This window comes from Ornithorhynchus anatinus, chromosome 21, assembly GCF_004115215.2.
Source record: "Ornithorhynchus anatinus isolate Pmale09 chromosome 21, mOrnAna1.pri.v4, whole genome shotgun sequence".
In the NCBI taxonomy this organism is placed as follows: Eukaryota; Metazoa; Chordata; class Mammalia; order Monotremata; family Ornithorhynchidae; genus Ornithorhynchus; species Ornithorhynchus anatinus.
In genome coordinates this window covers 6,367,800-6,393,854 of record NC_041748.1, presented here as the reverse complement: position 1 = coordinate 6,393,854, position 26,055 = coordinate 6,367,800, and the positions used below count along the sequence as shown (strand labels likewise).

Here is a 26,055-nt window from a genome sequence, read left to right as displayed (position 1 = left end):
TAGTACAGTGATGATGATGATGATGATGGTATTTGTTAAGTCCTTACTATGTGCCAAGCACTGTTCTAATTGCTGGGGTAGATACAAGGTAATCAGGCTGTCCCACCTGGAGCTCGCAGTCTTAATCCCCATTTTATAGATGAGGTAAATGAGGCACAGAGAAGTTACGTGACTTGCCCAAAGTCACACAGCTGACGAGTGGCGGAGCCAGAATTAGAACCCACGATCTCTGACTCCCAAGCCCATGCTCTTTCCACTAAGCCACACTGCTCTGCACAGTTAGCGCTCAATAAATATGATTGACTAGTTTGGAGGATTTGAGGTGGGCGTATGGAGGGAGGGAGGTTCCTGGAAGAGGGAAGTCTTGAACAGAAGATGGGAGAGACAAGTCCAAGGATTAGCTTCTGGGGGCTGAAGAGTGTGAGCTGGGGTTTGATAGGGGAAGGGAGTAGAAATGTGAGAAGGAGAAGGCTAATAGGAGGTTTTCTTTAATGTGGAGAAGGAGAGGAGTTCACCAGAGGCTACTGTGGCATGAAATGATGCATTTCAAGGAGTGTTTCTAGACACATAGGCAAGCAGCTGTGTGTAGGATAGGTGAAAGAAAAGTGAGGCACTGGGCTGGGAGACCAATAAGGAGGTTATATTGTCGACCCAGCCCGGAGATAACTTAAATGAGGAGGATGGCCTCCAGAGGGGTGAGAGGAAAGAGTGGATCCATGAAATATTAGAGGTGAAGCGCCAATGGGATCTGACTAATTTGAGGGGTGAAAGAAAGGAGTGTAAGAAAATCCTAAAGTTGTGCATTTCCAGTCCAGGGAAGACTGGGATGGGGAAGTTAGTAAAGGCAGGAGGCCTAGGACGAAAGACGGAATCGTTGATTTTATTTTATTGTACTCTTCAAAGACCTTAATACAGTGCTCTGCACACTGTAGGCACTCAATATATACCATTGATTTTTTCTAACCCCATATGGATATTCTCTCCTAGCACTTGGTGCTGTGTTCTGCACACTGTAATCACTTGATAAAGTCTATTATGACCACGTTTATCCATGCTAATGGGTACAGAAATAAAATAGTCAAATGGAATTAATCACCCAAAAGGCATTATTAATAACACAACCATTTTCTCCATTCAGGAGGAGCAAAATGGACTACTGGTTAGTAGCTGTATTTCTTCTTCTTCCTCCACTTAGATTCTTTCTGTTGGGTTGGTAAAGCGAAGCCCAGTATGAAAAGCCAGTTCGTAAAGAAAAGAAATTGTCTTAGCCCTTGAGAGTCACAGACTTAATCCTTGAGACTTTAACACTTTTTTTCAATTTTTTTTGCATATTTTGAAACTTGCGGCACCTTCACACCTTAACCACACCCTGGGAAAGTTTTAACAAGCAGAGAAGGGAGATAAAACACATGATTATGAAAGAGAAAATGAAATATGTCTTTGCCCCAATAAAATCTCTCTCTGAAATCATATTGCAGTCAACAACACAGTTTGTTTTTCCTCTGTTTGAAGAGGAACAGACAGAGGAAGTAAAGGTCATGAGTCATTACCTTGAGCAAGGGGAGAAAATAAATGTAAATGGATGAATTGTGGACAGGGAACGTGTTTACTAACTCTGTCATATTGTTTCCTCCCAACCAAACACTTAGTACAGTGCTCTGCGCACAGTGAGTGCTCGATAAATGCCTTTAATGGATTGATATACATTATCTGGCTTTTAGGTTCGAAGTTGGGGCTACTGATGGTGAAAAGTGCATATGTGGCTAGCCAGACTGGCAGTCCTTTCTCCATCTTGTAGGGGTAAACACTGACCCCTTAGACACTGTGGCTTGTGCCAGCAATCTTCATGAAGTTTCTGCTCCAGAGGAAGTCACCCCATTTCCTATTTCTGCCAACTTTGCCGACCTGTCTTCCCTTAGAACTATGGAGAAACTGCGTGGCCTAGATAGAACGTGGCCCTGGGAGTCAGAGGACCTGTGTTCTAATCCCAGCTCCTTGCCTGCTGGGTGACCATGGACAAATCACTTCATTTCCACAGTTTCCTCACCCGTAAAGTAGAAATTGCCCGTTCTCCCTCCCCCTTGGATTATGAGCTCCATGTGGGACAGGGACTGTGCCCAACCTAATTCTCTTGTACCTAACCCAGTGCTTCGTTCAGTACTTGACACATAGTAAGTGCTCGACAGAAACCACAATAATAATTTTTAGGGCCAGCAGAAGCTGCTAGAATCTTTTTACTTTTCCTTTTGGAGAATGTTTATATTTAGTCTCTTATACGCCTGCGTATTTGTACATCCAGCAGTTTCAAATGGTTTTTACAAGGGGATATTTAGAAGAATCTCTGCCAAGCAAAAGGATGCTTGCCAGGATATCAAAGTAAATAGAAAAATCCGAAGATGGAGCTTTCTGGTTCCAATCCATGAAGATACATTTTTTTCTCTCAAGGAACTTCAGTGCTTCAGAATATTAATGTTCAGTTGACAGAGGGTATCTCCAAACTGAACCCTGTCAGCTGAGAGAGTGGAAGAGTCCGAAGTGATGAATTGGATCCAGAGTCCGGGGCTAGTGTCTGGAGTTCAGAAAGAGGAGCAACATGGTCTAGTGAACCATGACCATCTAGAGGATAGTCAGAGAAGTAGCGTGGCTCCGTGGAAGGAGCTCGGGCTTGGGAGCCAGAGGTAATGGGTTTGAATCCCAGCTCTGCCCCTTGTCAGCTGTGTGACTGTGGGCAAGTCACTTAACTTCTCTGTGCCTCAGTTACCTCATCTGCAAAATGGGGGTGAAGACTGTGAGCCTCACGTGGGACGACCTGATGACCCTGTATCTACCCCAGCGCTTAGAACAGTGCTCTGCACATAGTAAGCGCTTAACAAATACCAACATTATTAGTGGAAAGAGCACCGCCTGGGAGTCAGAAGGTCATGGGTTCTAATTCCGGCTCCACCACTTGTCCGCTGTGAGGCCTCGGGCAAGCCACTTCTCTTTGCCTCAGTTACCTCATCTGTAAAATAGGGATGAAGACTGTGAGTCCCGTGTGGGGCAGGGATCGTGTCCAACCTGATTTACTTGTACTTACCCCGGCGCTTAGTACGGTCAGCTGTGTGACTGTGGGCAAGTCACTTGACTTCTCTGTGCCTCAGTTCCCTCATCTGTAAAATGGGGATGAAGACTGTGAGCCCCACGTGGGACAACCGGATTACCCTGTATCTACCTCAGCGCTTAGAACAGTGCTCTGCACATAGTAAGTGCTTATCAAATACCAACGTTATTATTATTATTACAGTGCATGACACATAGTAAGCACTTAACAGATATTATTATTATATGCCACCAGCAGCATCCCCTGCCAGCTGGTCCACAGGGCCCACTTTCCAACCCTAACCATGGCCTTCTGTTAAGTGGCCTTAATCGGGGAAGGCTGTTGAAGGAGATGTGACCTCAATAAGGCTGTGAGCCTGTTGTGGTCAGGGTTGTCTCTCTCTGTTGCTGAATCATACTTCCCAAGTGCTTAGTACAGTGCTGTGCACACAGTGAGCTCTCAAAAAATACAATCGAATGAATGAATAAGGCTTGAAGGTGGGAAGAGTGATGGTCTGGCATATATGGAGGGAGAGGGAGTCCTAGGCCAGAGAGAGGATGCGGGAAAGGGATCAGTGACAAGATGGAGGCAATTAGGGCACAGTGAGCAAGCCGGCACTAGAGGAGCAAAGTGTGAGTGCTGGGCTCTAGTCAGAGACCAGTGAGGTGAGGTAGGAGGGGGTGACGGTGAGTTTTCATTTGATATGGAGGTGGATGGGCAACTGCTGGAGGTTCTCGAGGAGTGGGAAGACGTGAACTGAATATTTTCGGGGTTGTTTTTTTTAGAAAAAATGATCTGAGTAACAGAGGGAAGTATGGGCTGGAGATGGGAGAGACAGGAGGCAGGGAAGTCAACAAGAAGGCTGATGCAGTAATCAAGGTGGGATAGGATAAGTGCTAGGATCAGTGCGGTAGCAGTGTGGATGGAGAGAAAAGGGTGGATTTTAATGATGTCGTAAAGGTCGAACTGACAGGATTTGGTGACAGATTAAGTACGTGAGTTGGAGAGAGATGAGTTGAGGTTAATGCCAAGGTTATGGGCTTGCGAGACAGGAAGGGTGATAGTGCCATCTACAACGATGGGAAAGTCAGGGGAGGACAGAGTTTGGATGGGAAAATAAGGAGTTCTGTTTTGGACATGTTAAGTTTGAGGGGCCGACAGTACATCCAGGAAGCCTTAAGCGGAAGTCTGGCACTAGAACCCCGGCCCTGGGGATCTCTGGGGGGTCATGTCTCTCTGCTTTCTTTTCCCACTCCTCAAGAACCTCCAGTGGTTGTCCAGCTCCACATCAAACAAAAACCCCTCACCACTGGCTTTAAAGCAGTCCACCACCTTTCCCCCTCTTACCACACCACGTTATTTTCCTACTTCAACCCAGCCTGCACATTTCGCTCCTCTAATGCTCACCTTCTCACTGTGCCTCGATCTCGTCTAGCGTGGCTCGGTGGAAAAGAGCCTGGGCTTCGGAGTCGGAGGTCATGAGTTCGACTCCCGGCTCTGCCACTTGTCAGCTGGGTGACTGTGGGCGAGTCACTTCACTGTGCCTCGATCTCGTCTAGCGTGGCTCGGTGGAAAAGAGCCTGGGCTTCGGAGTCGGAGGTCATGAGTTCGACTCCCGGCTCTGCCACTTGTCAGCTGTGTGACTGTGGACGAGTCACTTCACAGTGCCTCAGTTACCTCATCTGTAAAATGGGGATTAACTGTGAGCCTCACGTGGGACAACCTGATTACACTGTATCTACCCCAGCCCTTAGAACAGTGCTCTGCACATAGTAAGTGCTTAACAAATACCAACATTATTTTTTTTTTTATCTTGCCACCGACCCCTCCCCCACGTCCTGCTCTGGAATGCCCTCCCTCCTCAAATCTGACAGTTACTCTCTCCCCATTCAAAGTCTTATTGAAGGCACATTTCCCTGACAGAGCCCCCCCCTTTCCTCTTCTCCCTCTCCCTTCCAGGTCATCTTGACTTGCTCCCTTTAATCATCCCCCAGCACTTATTCTCCTCCTTAGGTGTGAGTTCCCTCACCTTTTATCCCCCATCCCAAATGTGCCAGGTCACAACTGTTCCCATGTTTCGATACCTCCCTCTTTCAGGAAGTCTTCCCCGATTAATCTACGTTGCCCGAGATGGGTCAGAGAACACCCTCCCGTAGGACATGGGTACGTGGTAACCCTATCCTCAATATTCAACACACGCAGAGTTTCATGTATTTGTATATTCTTTCTACAGCTGGGACTTTATTCTGCCTGCTTCATTCTGATGCGCTTGTACTGCTTCGTCCCTTCTAATAATAATATTAATAATAGTGATGATATTTGTTAAGGACTTACTATGTCCTTAGCAGCATATCCTATGTTTGAGAAGCGGCGTGGCTAAGGAGATAGAGCATGGGCCTAGGAGTCAGAAGGTCATGGGTTCTATTTCTGGCTCCGCTCCTTGTCTGCTATGTGACCTTGGGTGGGTCACTTAACTATTCTGTGCCTCAGTTCCCTCATCTGAAAATGGGGATTAAGATAGCCCCGTGTTTAACACGGACTGTGTCCAACCCAATTATCTTGTATCTACCCCAGCGCTTAGAAAAGTGCCTGGCACATAGTAAGGGCTTAACCAATACCATAATTATTATCATCAATTATTATGTGCCAAGGACTGTACAACGCGTTGGGGTAGATACAAGGTTATCAGGTCAGACACAGTTCCTGTCCCCCAAAGGGCGCACAGTCTAAGCAGCAGGGGGGAACAGGCATTGAATCCCCCTGAGGAAACTGAGTCACTGAGTTAAGGGACTTGCTTGGCACATTGGAAGTGCTTAACAAATACCATACTTATTTTTACTGTACCACCTGTATTGTACTCTCCTGAACCATTAGTTGTGGGCAGGGAATGTGTCTGTTTATTGTTATACTGAACTCTCCCAAGCACTTTGTACAGTGCTTTGCACGCGGTAAGCGCTCAATAAATATGACTGATTGAAAAATACCTAGTTTTACTGTGAACCCCATATGGGACATGGACTCTGTCCAACATGATTAATGTGGATCTACTTGACACATAGTAAGCACTTAACAAATTCCATAAAAAACTATTGCATTGTATATTGTGTTTTCTTCCCTCAGAATCACGTCAACCCAGCCATGGATTTCACTCAGACTCCACCCGGGATGCTTGCCCTGGACAACATGCTCTACTTTGCCAAACATCACCAGGATGCCTATATCCGGGTAAGATGCCCCCCATCCCTCTACCAACATAGACTGGGGGGGCACGTACTGATTTTGGGGTCTGTTTGGAAGACGGTCTGGCCTGAACACTCCATAATACCATGAGCTCTTGGCTCCTGAGTCGGGCGCTCTGAGGAGAAGTCACTTTGCATCTCTGGGCCTCAGTTTCCTCATCTGTAAAATGGGGATTCCAAATCCGGTCTCGCTCCCTGTCAGACTGCGAGTCCCAGGAGGCGCAGGGACTGTGACCAATCTAATTACGCTACACGTACCCCAGGGCTTAACGGAGAGCTTGGCACAATTATTATTGTGTAAATACATACCACAATTATTATTATGAGAAGGCCTGGGTGAAGGGGGGAGGTGATGCAATGTGGAGGTTTTTTTGGTCATTGGATGCAAATGTCTCACCCTATTTTGGGTGCACGTTAGCTTCCTTGTTTGGTGCTGGGATCGTGGCCTAGTGGATTGAACATGGGCCTGGAAGTCAGAAGGAACTGAGTTCTAATCCCACCTTCCACCACCTGTCTGCTGTGTGACCTTGGGCAAGTCACTTAACTTCTCTGTGCTTTAGTTTCCTCATTTGTAAAAAGGGGGATTAAGACTGTGAGCCGCATATGGGAAAGGGACTGTGTCCAACCTGATTAACGTGTATTTAGAGCAGTGATGATGATGATGATGGTGTTTGTTAAGCACTTACTATGTGCCAGGCACTGTTCTAAGCTCTGGGGTAGAAAAAAGGTCATCAGGTTGTCCCACTTGGGGCTCATAGTCTTCATCCCCATTTTACAGATGAGGGAACTGAGGCACAGAGAAGTGAAGTGACTTGCCTAAAGTCGCACAGCTGATAAGTGGCGGAGTCGTGATTAGAACCCATGCCCTCTGACTCCCAAGCCCGGGCTCTTTCCACTAAGCTACACTAGTGCTTGGCATGTAGTAAGTGCTTAACAGGTATTACTATTATTACAATTGTCATTATTTGTCCTGACAAAGGGGGTTACCTGCCCACTTGCTCTTCACTTGTGGCGCCCTGACTGCACTTCCCAGAAGCTACAGAGGGACTTCAGTGGAGCCCGGCTGTGGAGACAAACCTCGGGACTGGGAGGCAGGGAGCCCAGGGAGTTGTCCTTCCCTCCCAGACCAGGCTAGCCTGAGGAGACAGCACAGCAACCTTCGCGGGGGGTCCCTCGTCTGATAGAGAAGCAGCGCAGAGTAGTGGATAGAGCCCAGGCCTGTGCGTCAGAAGCGTTCTAATCCCAGATCTGCCATTTGTCTGCTGTGTGACCTTGGGCAAGTGACTTCACTTCTCTGGGCCTCAGTGACCTCATCTGTAAAATGGGGAGTGAGACTGTGAACCCTATGTGGGACAGGGACTGTGTCCAACCTGATTTGCTTATATCCACCCCAATGCTTAGAAAAGTGCCTGGCAAATAGAAGTGCTTAACAGATACTATTTTTATTATTATAGGGCCATTTTTCCGGTTCTACCTCAGGCCAGGCCCCAAATGGGGCAAAGGTAGTGCTGAGCAGGAGTCTTTTGTGGAAAAATCCATTTAGGACTCAAATGGACTTGACCGGTCTTGCTCAACCTGAGCCTTGTTGAGCTGAAGAAGTCACTTCACTTCTCCGGGCCTCAGTTACCTTTAAAATGGGGATTAAGATCGTGAGCCCCGTGTGGTACCAGAACTGTGTCCAACCTGATTATCTTTTCCCTACTCCAGTGCTTAGAACCGTGCCAGGCACATAGTAAGTGCTTAAAAAATACTATTTTTTTTAAAAAAAAAAGATCTTAACTTAGATCTCTGACATTAGGGAGAGTGGTGGTCTGTCCTATATGAAGGACGAGGGGAGTTCCAATCTGGAGGGAGGGCACGGGAAAGTATTCAGCAAAATAGACGAGACTGAGGTAGGGCAAGTAGGTTGGCATTAGAGGAGTGAAGCATGTGGCCTAGGTTGTAGTAGGAAATCAGCAACGTAAGGCAGGAGAGGAAGAGCTCATTGAGTGTCTTAAAGCCAATGATAAGGAGCTTCTACTGGATGTAGAGGTGGAAGGGCAACCAATGGGGTTTCTTGAGTGGGGATATGGAAGACTAAGTTTGTTTTAGAAAAGTAATCTGGGCAGCAGAGTGAAGTGTGGGCTGGAGTAGGGAGAGACAGGAGGTAGAGGGCTCAGTGAGGAGGCAAATGCAGTAGTCAAGGTGGGGTAGCGCTTAGATCAATGTGGCAGCAATTCGGTTGGGGAGGAAAGGGTAGATTTTAGCAGTTTTGTCCTGATGAGGGACAGAGATCTCTATTCAACCCTCTCATCTTAAGTCTACCCCAGCATCTAGTACAGCTCTTGGTACATAATAAGTGCTTAACAAATACTATTATTATTATTATGGTTATTAACTCTGGTATTTCATCCTGGCCTTCTATTGGCAGAACTGAGTACACCTCTTAGTATTGGGATAATATGCTCTGAAATTATGTTGCCAGCCAGCCACAATTTTACAGTTTCCTTCAAATAATTTATCCTCATCCTTCATTTCCCATTTCCTGGGACCCCAAGGAAAATTCTCTGAGAGAATCTTAACAGATTCTTTTAGAAAATGAGGCAATCCCAAGGCCTGTGCCTTCCTCTTCCGGCCTGGACACCACTACTCTGGATTGTGATTTTTCAGGTGTACTTTTTTCCTTGAAATAGAATGAATGCACTCCAATGTTAGTGGCCAAATTGTTGTTGTCACACAACTGAGCCCGGTTTGGGGGGGTGCGGAGGGTGTATGGAGCCTTGTGTTTGTGAATATCTGCATGTGACTGTGTGAAGGTGCCTGATTGTACCCTCTGAGATTTCATCAGACTCCTGACCCAGGAAAGTCACCGTTCTGACTTACAAGAGGAATGAATTTTAATGAAACACGCTGAGGCTAGAAGTTACTGTCATTGTGAGACAAAATTTCTTCACCAGAAGAACACATCATCTCTTATAGACCCTGCATGCCTGGTGTGTGCGAACGGATAATACTACTTTATTTTTGTAGCATCTTACTATGTGCCAGGCACTGTACTAAGCACTAGGGTCCATATAAGCTAATCAGAAAGGACACAGTCCATGTCCCACATGGGGCTTACATTCTTAATCCCCATTTTACAGATGAGGGAACTGAGGCACAGATAAGTGAAGCAACTTGCCCAGGGTCACACAGCAGACAAGTGGCAGAGCCAGGATGAGAAGCCAGGTCGTTCTAACTCCCAGGCCTGTCCTCTATCCATCAGGCCACACTACAACTCAGAAATGCTTTTCTATTCGGGCTGCTAAGGTGGCTCTGCAGGTAAATTTTGGAGCTTGCAGAGTTTGCACATGTGTGTGTTTGTGCGTGTGTCGATGTAGCAGAGACGTGGGAGAATACATATAACAATGACTGAGCCCCACGTGGGACAACCTGATCACCTTGTATCTACCCCAGCGCTTAGAACAGTGCTTGGCACATAGTAAGCACTTAAATGCCACCATTATTATAACAATACACAAACACATTCCCTGCCCACCATGAGCTTACAGTCTATAGGAGGAGAAAGACATTAATAGGAAAAAAGAAATGACAGTTCTGTACATAAGTGCTGGGGGGCTGGGATGGGGGATGAATAAAGGGAACATGTCAGGGACACCCAGAATGAAGAGGAAGAAGAGAAAACGAGAGCTTAGTCAGGCCTCTTGGAGGAGATGTGCCTTCAGTAAGGCTCTGTCGGATATGAGGAGGGAAGGTGTTCCAGGCCAGAGGCAGGACGTGGGGGAGAGGTCGGCGGTGAGAGAAGTGAGATCTGGGCAGAGTGAGAAGGTTACCGTCAGAGGAGTGAAGTGTGCGGACTGGGTTGTTGTAGGAGATTAGTGAGGTGAGGTAGGAGGGGGCAAAGCGGTGGAGTGGTTTAAAGCTGTTGGTGAGGAGTTTCTGTTTGATGCGGAGGTGGATGGGCAACCACTGGAGGCTGCTGAGGAGGGGGGACATGGTCCTCATTGGTAGGTAATGCGATCGGGAAACCAGTGGAAACAGATAAAAGGCTGTCGTTTGAACAGACAAGATGATGTGCGGAGACTCTCCCTGGCTTGGCACCCCCTGGAGAACAGCTGATAGAGCAAAGGCTTGGGAGTCAGAAGGACTCGCATTCTAATCCTGGTTCTGCTGCTTGTCTGCTGCGTGACCTTGGGCAAGTCATTTCACTTCTCCGCGCCTCAGTTACCCAAACTGTAAAATGGGGATTAGGGTGGTGAGCCCCATATGGGACAGGGACTGTGTCCAATCTGATTAGCTTGTATCTGCCCCGGCGCTTAGAACGGTGCCTGGCACACTGTAAGCACTTAAATACCGTAAAAAAACACCAAAAAACAAAAAAAGCCCCTTCCCGGATTGTCGCTGTGGCCCCTTCAGGACAAGCTGGTCCAACAACTCACTCCAACTCTCCAGAGATGAGCTTTGATCTGCTTCCCCCACCAGCTGGACCCTCCCCGCTTCCCGGGGGTCTAAGCCCTGTCACCTTGGGATGCCAGTGGGATCACAGCAACCCCAAGACCACCATCCTTTTGGGCTCCAACCAGAGCCAGGTGGAAAGTGAAGCTAAACAAAGCAGGCACCGAAACAGTCCAGTATAGACACTCCAGACAGGTCATCGTGGAAAACCCTAAGCTTCCGCTTGTGTTCGTTCGCTTCGGTAGCCACACGAAACCGTGGCAGCTAGATCGGCGGAAGAAAATTCTCTGATCCCAATATACCCCCTCCACCGATGCGGCTCTACCGAATCCCCCGTCTTTGCTCTCCAGGCACGTCCGTGTCCGGGCTTCAGCCGGAACTGGAAAGCCGGCCGTGGAAGCCGTAGCCGTGATGGATCGGTGCAGGGGACATCAGCTCCTAGCATTTTTCCAATTTTCCATGACATTTATTTCCCATCATTTCCCTGAGGAAATGGTTTGCTGGGCCTCGTAGGCCCAGCCCCATTTGACAGTTTTATGTGGTTCGAATTTTATTTTCTTTATTGGATGGCTTTCAATTTTTCAAACGACACTGGTACGCTTCGAGCTTATAAAAAGAAAGAAAGAAAAAACCCAAGACGCGTGGCCCTACGTTCTGTGCCAATTTTGTATCGTAATGATGCTTTCCTACATTTTGGGGGTGGCCAAAAACTCCCCTTTGGTTCAGATAGTCTAGGAAATGTTACTGAGATCTTTGACAGCTCCCGCTCAGCTGATCCAAAACTATTCCCGCCTTGGGTTCCTGGCAGAGCGAAACCATTCTGTCAGGTGGGAAGCAGCATAGCCTAGTGGATAGAGCCCAGGCCTGGGAGGCGGAAGGACCGGGGTTCTACTCTAGAGATGAGCTGATCATTTTTTTTTTATGGTATTGGTTAAGCCCTTACTATCTGTCAAACACTGTTCTAAGTACTGCGGACAGTCCCTGCCTCTTATGGAGCTCATAGGAGGGAAAACAGGTCTTGAATCCCCATTTCACAGTCGAAGAAACTGAGGTCCAGAGAAATGAAGCCACTTTAGCCTAAGGTCACCCAGCAGATGAAAGGCGAAGCTGGGATTAGAAACTCTAACTCCCAGGCTCGTTCTCTTTCCACTAGGCCACACTCTTTCTCATTTACCTTTCCACACCCGGAGGTTTCCAAAGCCAATATTGCCAAGGCTATTTGGAATGAGGCTTTGGGAAGGGAATGGAAGTCAAAAATCTTCCTGCCCCATACAGGGTTCCAAGCAGGAGGGAATGAAGAGAATGCTGGGAAATGCTGCAAGTAGTTGAGCAGTTTTGAGGGGCTGATATTCAGTGGGCTGATAGCGCAGAACCTAATAGTTCGAACTTCTCCTGGAACGTGAACACGAAGCACCGATGGTTTGACTTTAGATGGACGACTATCTCCCGCTTTATTTAAGTATGGTCTTCCTTTTTACTTCATATTAATCCTATCCATTGCATGAACCTCTGTCTCCCCCATCTAGAATGTAAGCTCCTTGTAGGCAGGGAACGTGCCTATGAACTAAAAAAAAAAAGTGGTATTTGTTAAGTGCTTACTATGTGTCAGGCACTGTTCTAAGCACTGGGGTAGATACAAGGTAATTGGGTTGGACACATAGCGCTCACGGTCTTAATCCCCATTTTCCAGATGAGGTAACTGAGGGCCAGAGAATTGAAGCGACTTGCCAAAGGTCATACAGCAGTCATGTGGTAGAGCACTGTACTAAGTGCTTGGGGGAGTACAATATAAGAGAGTTGATAGACACATCCCCTGCCCACAACGAGCTTACAATCTAGAGGGGGACACAGATATAAATATAAATGAATAAATCATGGTTAAGTACATAGTGCTATGGGGCTGAGGTAGGGGTAAATGAAGGGTGATGCAGAAGGAAGTGGGAGGAGAGGAAACGAGAGTTTATTCAGGAAAGGTCTCTTGGAGGAGATGTGTTTTCGAGAAGGTTTTGAATGTGGGGAGAACATGTTCTCCTCTCACTTCAGTGAAGTTTTCACTGAGGCGAGCATCCTCGTACCCTTAAGATGCTGGACTTCGGCCAAAGTGTTCTTCACCGGTGGCTGGAGCTGGACCTCTGGACTGTAAGCTCGTTGTGGGCAGGGCCTTACTGTTATATTGTACTCTACCAAGCACTTAGTACGGTGCTCTGCACACACAGAGGTCAATAAATACAATCGAATGAATGACAAAATGGTATCTGTTAAGCACCTACACTGTACCAAGCACTATGGTGGATACAGCAAAATGGAATGGACACAGTCCCTGTCCCACATGGGGTTCGCGGTCTTAATCCCCATTTTACAGATGAAATATCTGAGGCCCAGAGAAGTGAAGTGATTTGCCCAAGGTCATACAGCAGACAAGTGGTGGAGACAGGATTAGAACCCAGCTCCTTCTGACTCCCAGGCCCATGCTCTATCCACTGGACCACACTGCTTCTCTCGGTTAATGAGCGTCGAGAATAGACGTGGCGCTGGGCGTTCAGCAGCCGTCCTCCCCCTCTCCAGCGGAAAACCAGATGCCATTTCTGACCTGCTCGCTTCCCCCTCGCCTTCCCCAGATCGTCCTGGAAAACAGCAGCCGGGAAGACAAGCACGAGTGTCCCTTTGGTCGCAGCAGCATCGAGCTAACCAAGATGCTGTGTGACATTCTGAAAGTGGGAGAACTGCGTAAGTCTGCTCGATTCCTTTCTTTCTTTTTCTTTCTTTCAGTCGTATTTATTGAGCGCTTACTGTGTGCTGAGCACCTTACTAAGTGTTTGGGAGAGTAGCAACAGAACAATAGATGCTTTCCCCTCCCACAACGAGCTTAGAGCCTAGAAGGGGAGACTGACAGTAATAGAAATAAATTACAGATACGGATATAACTGCTGTGGGGTTGGGATGGGGGATAATAAAGGGAGCAAGTCAGGGTGATGCAGAAGGGAGTGGGAGAAGAGAAAAGGGGGGTTTAGTCAGGGAAGTCCTCTTGGAGGAGATGAGTCTTCAATAAGGCTTCTTTCCCCCTGGGTGTCTGGGGAAGGCCTGCACTCTAGCTGCTCTCCAGTGGCAAAGGCTTCTAGGTAACAGCCAGGCAATAGCACGAGGATGCCTTGATAGACGCCCCGGGGAGGCTCTGGGCCTGGGGCTATCTCTGGGAAGCAGATGTCTCCCCGCCTGTGGCCTAAGGTCACAGGCTGGGGAGGCCCGTGCTGGGATTGGAGCTTGGGTAAGTGACGGGACAGATGATTTCGAGGCCATTCTGAAGATTATTTGGCAAAGCTGAATCTGCTCATCTAATAATGATAATTATGGTACTTCTTAAGTGCTTACTATGTGCCAGGCACTGCTCTAAGCTCTGGGGTAGATTAAAAGAAATCAAGTTGGACATAGTCCATGTCCCACATGGGGCTCACCGTTGTAAGCCCCATTTTACAGATGAGGTCACTGAGGCCCAGAGAAGTGAAGCGACTTGCCCAAGGTCACACAAGAGGCAAGTGGCTGAGCAGGTATTAGAACCCAGATCCTTCTGACTCCCAGGCCTGTGCTCTATCCACTAGGCCTCGCTGCCTCTCCGAGTTCCAATTTCGATGAAGATTTGCTTACTTCATTCAATAGTATTTATTGAGCACTTACTGTGTGCAAAACACTATACGAAGCGGTTGGGAGAGTACAATATAAAAACAAATAGACTCATTCCTGCCCACAATGAGTCACAGAGCTGACTTGTCTGCTGTGTGACCTCGGGCAAGTCACTTCTCTGAGCCTCAGTTTACAGATGAAAATTGAGACTGTGAAAATTGAGACTCCAGGCTACACGGGACAGGGACTGTGTCCAACTAGATTTGCTTGTAACCACCCCAGAGCCCAGCATGGTGCTGGGCACGTAGTAAGCGCTTGAGAAATACCATTATTATCATTAATATTATTTCTGAATGATTGGTTTCGGTATATCGGAAGACTTATCTTCCACAGTCTAAGGCAGAGCTGTCCCTGACTGACATTTCAGAGAACTTGTTGAAATGCGGCTCTTCCCCGTCTAGAAATTAATAGCTGGCCATCACGCAGGCAGAATATTCTTAGAGTTCTAACTTGCACGACATGATTAGGGATTATTTTTAGAACCTTCCCGAAAGCGGGGAGTTGAAGGCAATTGATATTTAAGCGCGTGGACCATATCCAAATCCATTAGTAAATCAGTGCAGACGCCTTGTCCCAGGAATTGGGGGATGGAGGGAAGAGGGAAGGACAGTGATGATAATCAGAATGATCAATCCATCGGTCGTATTTACTGAGAACTTAAGAGTGTGCGGAGCACTGTACTAAGCACTTGGGACAATACATTTTTAACAGAGTTGGTACAGGGGTTCCCTGCCTACAAGGCAGGATGGGGACGGAGGCATGACAGGAGTTGGATTCCACGTGGCTTTCCATTTGCCGCACCGCTCTCTGGCGAGCATCTGCTGCCCTAACCTCCAGCTGGCAAATCCTGGCCCTCGTGGGAACCTCTCTCTCTCCTGCCCAGCTCACTTGAGAACGCCCAAAACGCAGACAGCAGAGGTGAGATCCTGTCCACCCTTTTCTTTCCCTTCCCTCCTCTCCGGGTTCAGTCAGTAGCGTTTCTTGATTGCTACTCCTTCTCCTCTCTATCTCCTCAGAAGAAACAACGTGACGTCGTGGATAGAGCACGGGCCTGGGAGTCAGAAGGACCTGGGCTCTCATCCCGGCTTCGCCACTTGTCTGTTGTGTGACCTTGGACAAGTGGTTTCGCTTCTCTGGACCTCATTTACCTCATCTGTAAAATGGGGATTAAGACTGTGAGCCCCATGTGGGACGGGGACTGTGTCCGACTTGATTAGCTTTCATCTAGAACAGTGCTTGGCACATAGTAAGCGCTTAACGAATACCGTTATTATTAATTTACCCCCCACTTTCCTTTTCCTTTCTATCTGGGGACCGAAGGGAATTCATTCAGGAATGTAGCAATAATAATAATTAGGGAGGATTGATGTCCCCTTGACAAACGTCATTCCTTTCCCAGGGCAAATTTTGCTTTTGCCTTTGGATAATCTCCAGGCCAAATCACTTCTCTGTGCCTCATTTGCAAAATGGGGATTGAGACTGTGAGCCCCACATGGGACAACCTGATTACCTTGTATTTACCCCAGCGCTTAGAACAGTGTTTGACCCGTAGTAAGCGCTTAGCAAATACCATAATAATAATAATTATTATGAAAGTTGCTTTTTAAGGACTTTTTTATAAAGCAATTCCTAAACCCCTCGCTTTGCCATTCAGTGGCTAATATTGCCAGCCCAGAATCGAAACGTTTGTCGAGTAGCGGTGTTTGAGATTAAAGCACTCTGCTTTTGGAGAGCACAAGTAATGTAAATGAGTAATTTGAAGCGACAGAATGATGGAATAATTTCAGAGCAGCGGGCAAGGCTGCAATAATGGGGGTCAGACCACTTGGAAGAGTCATTCATCATCTTCATCTCCAGGCAGGATGTTCTAGCTAAAGGCAAAGCTGAAGACATCTGAAGGGTGACAGTTAAACCACGCTCACCCTTCTCAAGGATTTAGCCGGTGTAGGCCTTGATATTTTTTCCATCTTCCAATGTCACGGCAGCCCCCACACCGAGCCCGCCTTGCAATGCACGGCTCTAACGCAGCTCTGCAGCCCCAGCAGCGTGCCCTAGAGGACCTGGGTTCTAATCCCGGCCCTGCCTCTTATCTGCTTTGCGACCTAGGGCAAGTCACTTCTCTGAGTTTCATCTGCAAAGTGGGTTTAAGACTGTGAGCCCCACGTGGGACTTGGACTGTGTCCAATCTGATTGCTTTGTATTTACCCCGGTGCTTCATACAGGGCTTGGCGAATAGTGAGAGCTTAACAAATGCCATTTAAAAAAACTGACGGCTGAGAAAAATACCATTAAAAAAAATGGCGGCCGAGAGGAGATGGGTCCAGCCTCCTCCAAAGCGGAGCGTGCTGGGAATGAAACACCTGAAACGTTATCCCGAACAGACCCTCACGGTACCTCACCGCCCTGCAGAGCCCAGAGGGACAATTAGCATGAGGTAACGTGGTTCTCCTGCCACAAGGTTGCGGAAGTCACCGCCACGGATCCAGGAGAAACGGCGGTGCCGCGTTTCTGAGATCTGAAGACATGGAAGAGCACCCTCCTCCTACACTTACACAGGCTCTTTCTCAACATGTCAGAGACCACAGAGAGCCCAACACCTAGAGCGTCTTTGAGAAAAGAGTGAAAGTAGAGATCGTGCTCACTATCGTGGCATCTCGCTACCCTCTCCCGCTGATTAGATTCTGGCCAGAGTTCTACTGGGGCACATGCACCCATGCGAGAACGCTTCTGTCCATGGAGCCTTCTTTTTTCAGAAGGACCTGGGTACTAATCCCAGGTCTGCTGCTTGTCTGCTGGGTGACCTTGGGCATGTCATTTCACTTCTCCAGGCCTCAGTTCCCTCATCTCTAAAATGGGGATTAAGACTGTGAGCCCCATCTGAGAAGAGGACTGTGTCCGACCCGATTACCTTGTATCTACCCCAGCACTTAGAACAGTGCTTGGCACATAGTAAGTGCTTATCAAATACCATTATCATCATCATTATTATTATTATTCTCTGCCTCAGTTACTTCATCTGTAAAATGCCGATTAAGACTGTGAATGCCATCTGGGGCACAGACTCTGTCCAATCTGAATTGCCTGACTCTACCCCAGAGCAAAATACAGTGCCTGGCACATAGTAAGTGCTTAATGAAGACCACAGTTATCATTATTCATTCATTCAATAGTATTTATTGAGCATTTACTATGTGCAGAGCACCGTACTAAGCGTTTGGAATGAACAAGACGGCAACAGACAGAGACGGTCCCTGCCGTTTGACGGGCTTACAGTCTAATCGACATTATTCATGTGGCAGAGGACAACCAGTGCTCCCATTAATCTCCCAACAGGGTAGCTCACTGAGGCCTGAAATCCAAAATGCCCACCAGATAGAGTGGTCCTGAGTTAGAATCAGGCTCATTGCATTCTCAGATTTCCCCCAGAGGTGGCTTTATTGGCCTCCAATCTTTTCCCGATTGTTCCGATCACTTCATCCACTCCATGATTCAGTGGTATTGATTCAGTGCTAACTTTCTGCCAAGCACTCTACTAAGTACTTGGAAGAGTACAGTTGAGTTGGTAGGCATGATCCTTGCCCTTTAGGAGCTTACAGTCTAGCGGGGGAGATGGATGCTAAAAAGAACTGTGAGGGAAGGAACTGCGGTTAAGGTTATATCCGTAAGTGGAGTGGAGAGGGGTGAGTACCTACCTTCTCAGGGCGTGCGATTCCCGGAACAGCCGGGAGCTCCGCATGGAAAAGCAGCATGGCCTAGTGGTTAAGAGCACAGGCCTGGGAGTCAGAAGGACCGGGATTCTAGTCCTGGCTCTGCCACTTGACACTGGGCAAGTCAGTTCCTTCTCTAAACCTCATTTTCTTCAACTGTAAAATGGGGATGATGATGATGCTGGTGGTATGTAAGAGCTTACTTTGTGCCAGGCACTCTACTAAGCGCTGGGGTAGATACAAGTTAATCAGGTTGGACACAGTCCCTGTCCCACACGAGGCTCACAGCCTCAATCCCCATTTTCCAGATGAGGGAACTGAGGCACAGAGAAGTAATGTGACTTGCCCAAGGTCACATAGAAGAGTGACAAGTCAGAATTAGAACCCATGACCTTCTGACTCCCAGGCCCGTGCTCTATCCACTACACTATGGTGCTTCTCTAAGACTGTGAGCCCCATGTGGGCCAGGGACAGTGTCCAACCTGATTTGCTTCTATCCACCTCAGTGCTTAGTACAGTGCCTGGCACATAGTAAATGCTCAACAAATGCCACTGTTATAATTATTATTTAATGGGTTGTCACACCCCCAAATGGTCACATAATGGTCCCAGGTCAAAGCATGTGCATGAACACAGCACAAAGAAAGAACAGTGTGGTCTAATAGGGCACGGGCCTGAGAGTCAAAAGGACCTGAGTTCTAATTCCAACCCCATCACCTGTGGGACCTGGGGTTAGCCACTTCACTTCTCTGTACCTCAGTTCCCTCATTTGTCACTGTCAAATGGGGTTTAAGATTGGAAGCTCCATGTGGGACATGGATTGTGTTCAACTTGATTATCTGTATTTGACCCAGTAATTAGTATAGTACCTGGCACATCGTGAATTCTTAACAAATACAAAAAAAAAAAAAATTTAGAAAAGTGGTACCCAAAACCCAAGCATCCTGGATCATCAATCAATCAAACATATTTATTGTGAGCTTACTGTGTGCAGAGCACTGTACTGAGCACTTGGGAGAATAGAATATAACAATGAAACAGAGTTGGTAGACACATTCCCTTTCATTCATTCAATTCATTCAATCGCATTACTCATTCCCTTTCATTCATTCAATTCATTCAATCGTATTTATTGAGCGCTTATTGTGTACAAAGCACTGTACTAAGTGCTTGGGCGAGTACAGTATAACAACAAACAGACACATCCCTCCCCACATCGAGCTTACAGTTTAGAGGGGCTTACAGAGCCCAGCCCAAAAGTCTGCCCTGTGGAATCAGATCTTCACGCCCAAATTTTCATCTTGCTCTAAAATCAGTTCAGTCAGACGGTCCTCTCACCCAAGGAAACCACCCACAGACACGGGTCTTTGGGCATAATTAAGGAAAGAGACTGAAAACGGGGTCAGAGAATGCCAAGATTGCTGCAGAGAGACCCCCCCCCCCGCCACCCCCAACCCCCCCAGCCCAGCTTCCCAATTTACATTTTAATATTGCAATCCTCCGGCGCGCTCTCCAAGGAGGAAAGAATAATCTATTTTCAATCCTAGGAGGCAGAACAGATTGCCGTATGAATTTCCCAATTTATCCCACTCCCAGCTGCCTTAAAAAGAAGGTTTTTTTTTTTTCCTTTCCTATCTCTATCCCCTGCTTTCCAGTCTCACACCAACTTGCACTAAATATCATGCTTGGAATTTAGGGAAGTTTAACACCCGATCAGTCTGGAAATTTCAGTCACCCAAACTAGCAATATTTCTTCTGGATCTCAGGGCGCAATTCTTCCACCGCAGAGCACCAGCGACCGTTGCCCCTCTGTTTCGCACGCAGGAAGATTAGTTTAATTTTCTATTTGTTCAGCGCCTACTAAATATCAGGTACTGTTCTAAGCGCTGGAGTAGATGCAAGGTAGTCAGGTTGGACACAGTCCAGATCCCACATGGGGCTCGTGGTCTTAATTCCCATTTTACAATTTGAGGTAACTGAGGCCCAGAGAAGTGAAGCGACTTGCCCAAAGTCACACAGCAGACAAGTGGCAGAACTGGGATTAGAACCCAGATCCTTCTGACTCTTAGGCCCAGGCTCTATTCACTATGCCACACCGCTTCTTCCCTTTGGCCCGAGGATGGTTTCGTTGGAAAAGCCCTGTGTCCAAAGATCTTTGCCTCTCCAAGTTGCGGGTCCCTGACGTTTTCACTGTCGTCATATTGGGTCTCGACTTGTTTTTCTTCCAATTTGCAATAGACCTTTTGTCGTCCCACAAGGCTGGGGCGGACTTGAGGTGCAGGCAGGACCCAGACAGAATTCATTTTATTGATATTTCCCCAGGCTTTGCCCATTGTAAACACTCAATTGGTGCCAGTAATAATTATCTTCCCAAGGATATCTGCGCCTGGACAACAGAGTCTCACGGGCCTATCTACGAGGCTTTGGGATTGCGAACCCCCAGATTTCCACCCTCTCCCCACTTCTACGCAGGCACCTTTCCTGGCTGAGGGGTGATACAGGAGATGATCGTGCCTCATCCGCCCCCCAAAACAGCCTCTCTCCGTTTTTTTTTAATGGTGTTTGTTAAGCGCTTACTCTGTGTGGACTAAGTGCTGGGGTAGACACGAACCAATCAGGTTGGACACAGTCCTTGTCCCACACGGGGATCACAGTCTGAATCCCCGTTTTATAGATGAGGGAACTGAGGCACAGAGAAGCGAAGCGACTTGCCAAAGGTCACACAGCAGACGAGTGGTGGAGCCGGGATTAGAAGCCAGGTCCTTCTGACTCCCAGTTCCAGGCTCTTTCCACTAGGCAACACTGCCTCTCCCAATCTTCAGCCACATGCAGGTTCTGGTTGCTGACGTTCGCTGCGAGGCAGTGTGGTACAGGGGTTCGTATGAGAGAAACCCCACAAAAAGGAGAGGACCCTCCCATCATTCCGGCATCATTACCAATCAAAGGATGTGACCACACATCAAGGCGTCCGCAGTGATGCTGTTTACTGGTTCGCCTTTATACCGGCGCAGACACCCATGAACTCCACAATATAAAGCAAAGCCCATAATAATAATAACGTTGGTATTATGTGCAGAGCACAGTTCTAAGCGCTGGGGTAGGTACAGGATAATCAGGTTGTCCCACATGAGGCTCCGAGTTAATCCCCATTTTACAGATGAGGTAACTGAGGCACAGAAAAGAGAAGTGACTTGCCCACAGTCACACAGCTGCCAAGTGGCAGATCCGGGATTCAAACCCATGACCTGTAACTCCCAAGCCTGGGCTCTTTCCACTGAGTCACGCTGCTTCTCTATGGTCATGGTCCATAGACCAGGTGACCATGGTCACCTGGACCCCTTTCACACCCTCCAAAACTCCTTGCCCCTCCCCAGTTTCTTCCTAAAGGTGGGCACCCCAGTAATAATAATAATAATCATAGTAATATCATTTGTTAAGTGCTTACTCTGTGTTAAGCACAGTTCTAAGTACTGGGATAGAAACAAGGTTGGATAAAGTTTCTGCCCCACATGGGGCTCACAGTCTCAATCCCCATTTTACAGATGAGGTAACTGAGGCCCAGAGAAGTGAAGTGACTTGCCCAAGGTCACACAGAAGATGTGGCAGAGCTGGGATTAGACCCAAGGTCCTTCTGATTCCCAGGTCCGTGCTCTATCCACTAAGCCATGCTGCTTCTCAATTAATTACTTATGTAGATAATAATAATGTTGGTATTTGTTAAGCGCTTACTATGTGCAGAGCACTGTTCTAAGCGCTGGGGGAGATACAGGGTTATCAGCTTGTCCCACGTGAGGCTCACAATCTGAATCCCCATTTTACAGATGAGATCACTGAGGCACAGAGAAGTGAAGTGACTTGCCTGCAGTCACACAGCTGACGAGTGGCAGAGCCGGGATTCGAACCCATGACCTCTGACTCCCAAGCCCGGGCTCTTTCCACTGAGCCACGCTGCTCCTCTAATTTATTTTAGTGTTCCTCACCCTCACCAGACTGTAAGATCCTTGAGGCTAGGGATCTAATGTGCTAACTCTGTTGTACTCTCCAAAGTACTTAGTACAGTGCTTTGCATGCAGAAGGTGTTGAGTGAATGATGGACTGGAATCCCATAGACTGCCCGAAAAACAAACAAATGGATTTTGGAGCAGATTAAGCCAAGTGGTCTGGAGAAGACACTAATGCTAGAAAAAGTCCAGGCAAAACGCGGAAGAGGCAGACCGGCAGCTAGATGGATAGAAACCATAACGATGGTAGCGGAAGAACCGTTAGCGGGGTTATGGATTATGATAGAAGACAGGATGTTCTGGAGAAAATCGATCCATAGAGTCACTATGAAGTGGGAACGACTTGACGGTGCTTGATGATAATAATGCTGGCTGGCATCAGTATGGCATCAGTTTGGCCTCGAGACTTCTGAACTTCTACATTTCTAGGCCTGAAAACCAACGCTAGCAGTGTTTCGAGCGCAGTTAGGTAGACGAATCCCTTTTACCTAGGAAGAGTTGTGCTAGGCTTAGAACGACAAAGTCCCATACTACTCACAAATGAGTGGAAAATGTGACAGAATGCATTTCAGTAGAGGAAAAGTGGATGATTTTCCAATTTGCTCTCTTGTTTAACTTAGCGCATGGATGGCAATTTGTAATAAAGTCTACCCAAAGAAGAAGCCTTTTCCTTATACATCCCCACTCCTATCCTATTGTCTTATGCAGTCAAGTTGTGTCTGACTCTTAGCGACGCCATAGAAACATTTCTCTGAGAGCGGCCCACTTCCATCTGCAATCGTTCCGGTAGTGGATCCGTAGAGTTTTTTGGGTAATAATACGGAACTGGTTTACCATCGCCTCTTTCCGTGCAGTAAACGAGTATCCGCCTTAGACTCTCTCCCATGCCGTCGCTGCCCAGCAAGGGTGAATTTTGACTCGTAGCAGATTGCCTTCCACTCACTAGTCACTGGCCAAGCTATGAATGGAATGGGTAGGCCTCTGCTTGACTCTCCCTCCCATAGCCAAGACTGGTAGAGTACTGGAAACTCTCCAGGAACGACCCTGAGAGGACACTCCTATCCTACCTGCTTAGAAAAGGTTATTGTTCTGCAGCCTGCGAACAAAACTCCAAGAATAAGCTCGATAAAGGGAAACGGCCCATTTCGATTTGACAGAAATGAGGTTAGCAAACGTCTTCCTCTCTTTCCTCATCTTCCTCTTCCTCCTCTTGTTCCTCATCCTTCTCCACCCCCATCCACTAATCAGTGGCATTTATTGAGTGCTTCCCGGGTGCAGAGCACTGTACTAAGCACTTGGAAGAGTAAAATACAACGGATCTGGTCGACATATTCCAGTCAGCCAGTCAGTTGTATTTATTGCGCAGTTATTCTGTACTAAGCACTTAGTATGATCCCACAGAATTAGCAGATACGTTTCCTGCCTGAAAAATGCTTATAGTCTAGAAGGGGAGACAGACATAAGTAAATAAGTAATTTATAAAGTATGATCTTAAATTTTCACATCCCACATTTTCTGGAGCAGCACTTATCTGCTACTGTACCTTTAGGTGACATCCTGTATTCTGATAGTGTGAAATAAGGGGAATGTGAGATGAATATCTTGAAGTGCTTGCTACCTGGCACTTCCCCTGGTCGAAAAAGAGGCATGAGCCAGCTAACCAAGGTTAGATCCTTTCTGAATGTTCATTTGAGTATTTCTTTCTTCCATCCCCCATCTCCACCTCTCTCAATGATAACAGTAATGATGATGTTTGTTAAGGGCTTACTGTGTGTCAAGCACTGTCCTAAGCCCTGGGTACAAGGTGAGATACAAGGTAAACAGGTTGGACCCAGTCCCTATCCCCCATGGGGCTCCCAGTCTTAATCCTTGTTTTCCAGATGAAGTAACTGAGGCATAGAGAAGTGAAATGACTTGCCCGAGTTTACACAGCAGACAAAATGGCGGAGCCCACGCTCTATCCACTGAGCCTTGAGGCTTCCATGAACATTCCCAGAGGTGACTCGGATGATTTTCATGATCTCCTGAACTCTCAGTATCCCTGAAATGTCCGTCTCTTTGATCCCTTCTTATGGGCTGAGGTGAGGGCAGAGGGAGGCAGTTGTTGGCAGAAGCAGCTTGTCTTGGATGCAACCAGACTTTTCTCCTCTAGATTGTAATAATAATAATAGTGATGGTACTTGTTAAGCGCTGACTATGTGTCAACCACTTTTCTGAGAGCTGGGGTAGATACGAGATTATCAGGTTGTCCCATGTCGGGCTCACAGTTTTAATCCCCACTTTACAGATGAGGGAACTAAGGCCCAGAGAAATAATAATAATAATGATAATGGTATTTGTTAAGTGCTTACTATGTGCGAAGCACTTTTCTAAGTGCTGGGGAGATACAAGGTGATTAGGTTGTCCCTCGTGGGGCTCACAGTCTTAATCCCCATTTTACAGATGAGGTAACTAAAGCACAGAGAAGTTAAATGACTTGCTCAAAGTCACACAACTGACAAGTGGCGGAGCCGAGACCAGAACCCATGACCTGAATCCCAAGCCCGAGCTCTTTCCACTGAGTGACTTGCCCAAAGTCACACAGGGGACAAGTGGTGGAGCTGGGATTAGAACCCACTACCTTCTGACTCCCAGCTCACTGTGGACAAGGATCATGTCTACCGACGCTGTGGAATTGTACTCCCCAAGCAATTACTACAGTGCTTTGCACACAGTGAGTGCTCAATAAATATGATTGGATGATTGCTGGCTCCCAGGCCAGCAGAACTTCTTCCCTTCACTGACTTTGCCAACGGAAAAAGAGCTTCATCTTCTATTGAGTTGATTTGCTAATCTCTCTGTTAAGACAGGCACTGGGAAAAAAGGGAAAAGGATATGTGATGGGCTTTGCCTTGAGTAGCCGGGCTCATCGATACTCAGATTCCTCGTTATGAGGGAATCGAGCAATCGAGCATGCCTGGAGTTGAAACAGCTCAGAGGGGAGGATCAGAGAAAGAAGGGAGCAATTGCAAAACCTTAACCATTGTGCTTCCACTTGGTCACAGAAGGATGCCTGGCTTATAATAAACTTTTAACAAACACCATAATTATTAGTACTACAGACAGACAGACTGAAGCCAGTCCTGAGTGAACAGTGAATGATCAGGAGTCAGTGTCCTTGAATCCCTAGGTGGGCAGACCAAGACAGGGAACAGGAAAAGACATGGCTGCAGCTTACACACCAGCCCCAGTTCCCAGCCCAGGAAGACCACTTGTTTCACCACTCACTGCCCGACCCCAAGGATGTTCCCAGAGATGATATCCGGAGGAAGGGATCCCCACAGTGTTCTTTTCCTGGGAAGGAATTGGATCCCAGTAGAAGGGCAAGCAAAGGGAGGAATTGAAGTTATTGAAGCCTGTCAGTGGAAAGAGGAACCAGCCCATCCTCAAGGCTTGGAATTTCAATGGATCTCTGCCGGACGGTATATTTATTTCAAATAAAATAAAGAAGAAAGGAGAAAGGGAAGAGATACTCCTTGTTGTCGAATCGCTGCTGTTGATGTGCAGAAGACATGGAAACCAGAAAATTCAATTTGCCTCCCTAGCAGAAACCCCACTGACCCTTGGCCTCACCAGATTAAAACCAAATTTGTGACAGTAGGAGATAGGATTCTTGAGCAAGAAGGCTTCCCTTTCGAAGGCTGTCTTCTAAAGAAGATGAGGGGTAATCTTCCCCTCACATGGGGTTAAGAAAGCCCTAGAAGCTTGAGGAATTGATCCCTGTATAATCCCCCACTTGATATTTCGAATGCCGAACTGCTCTTTCTGGTCAATAAATCAATCATATATATTAAGTGCCTATTTTTTAATGGCATTAAGTGCTTGCTATTCATTCAGTTGAATGTATCGAGTGCTTACTGTGTGCAGAGCCCTGTACA

General features: G+C 47.2%; 1 protein-coding gene and 1 non-coding gene across 3 annotated transcripts in view; one reads left to right on the top strand and one right to left on the bottom strand.

Moving 5' to 3' along the window:
* Positions 1-26,055, top strand: part of ELMO1 (engulfment and cell motility 1) — a 211,655-nt gene that overhangs the window by 119,973 nt on the left and 65,627 nt on the right. For both annotated transcript variants that reach the window (XM_029048924.1, XM_029048923.1), the window contains 2 exons: positions 6,200-6,304; positions 13,371-13,479. In XM_029048924.1, the coding sequence (XP_028904757.1) occupies positions 6,200-6,304; positions 13,371-13,479 (214 nt within the window). The remainder of the gene's footprint in view (positions 1-6,199; positions 6,305-13,370; positions 13,480-26,055) is intronic.
* On the bottom strand, positions 23,055-23,192 carry LOC114806256. The gene has a single exon (XR_003754291.1). It is a non-coding gene; the product is annotated as a small nucleolar RNA SNORA7 (small nucleolar RNA).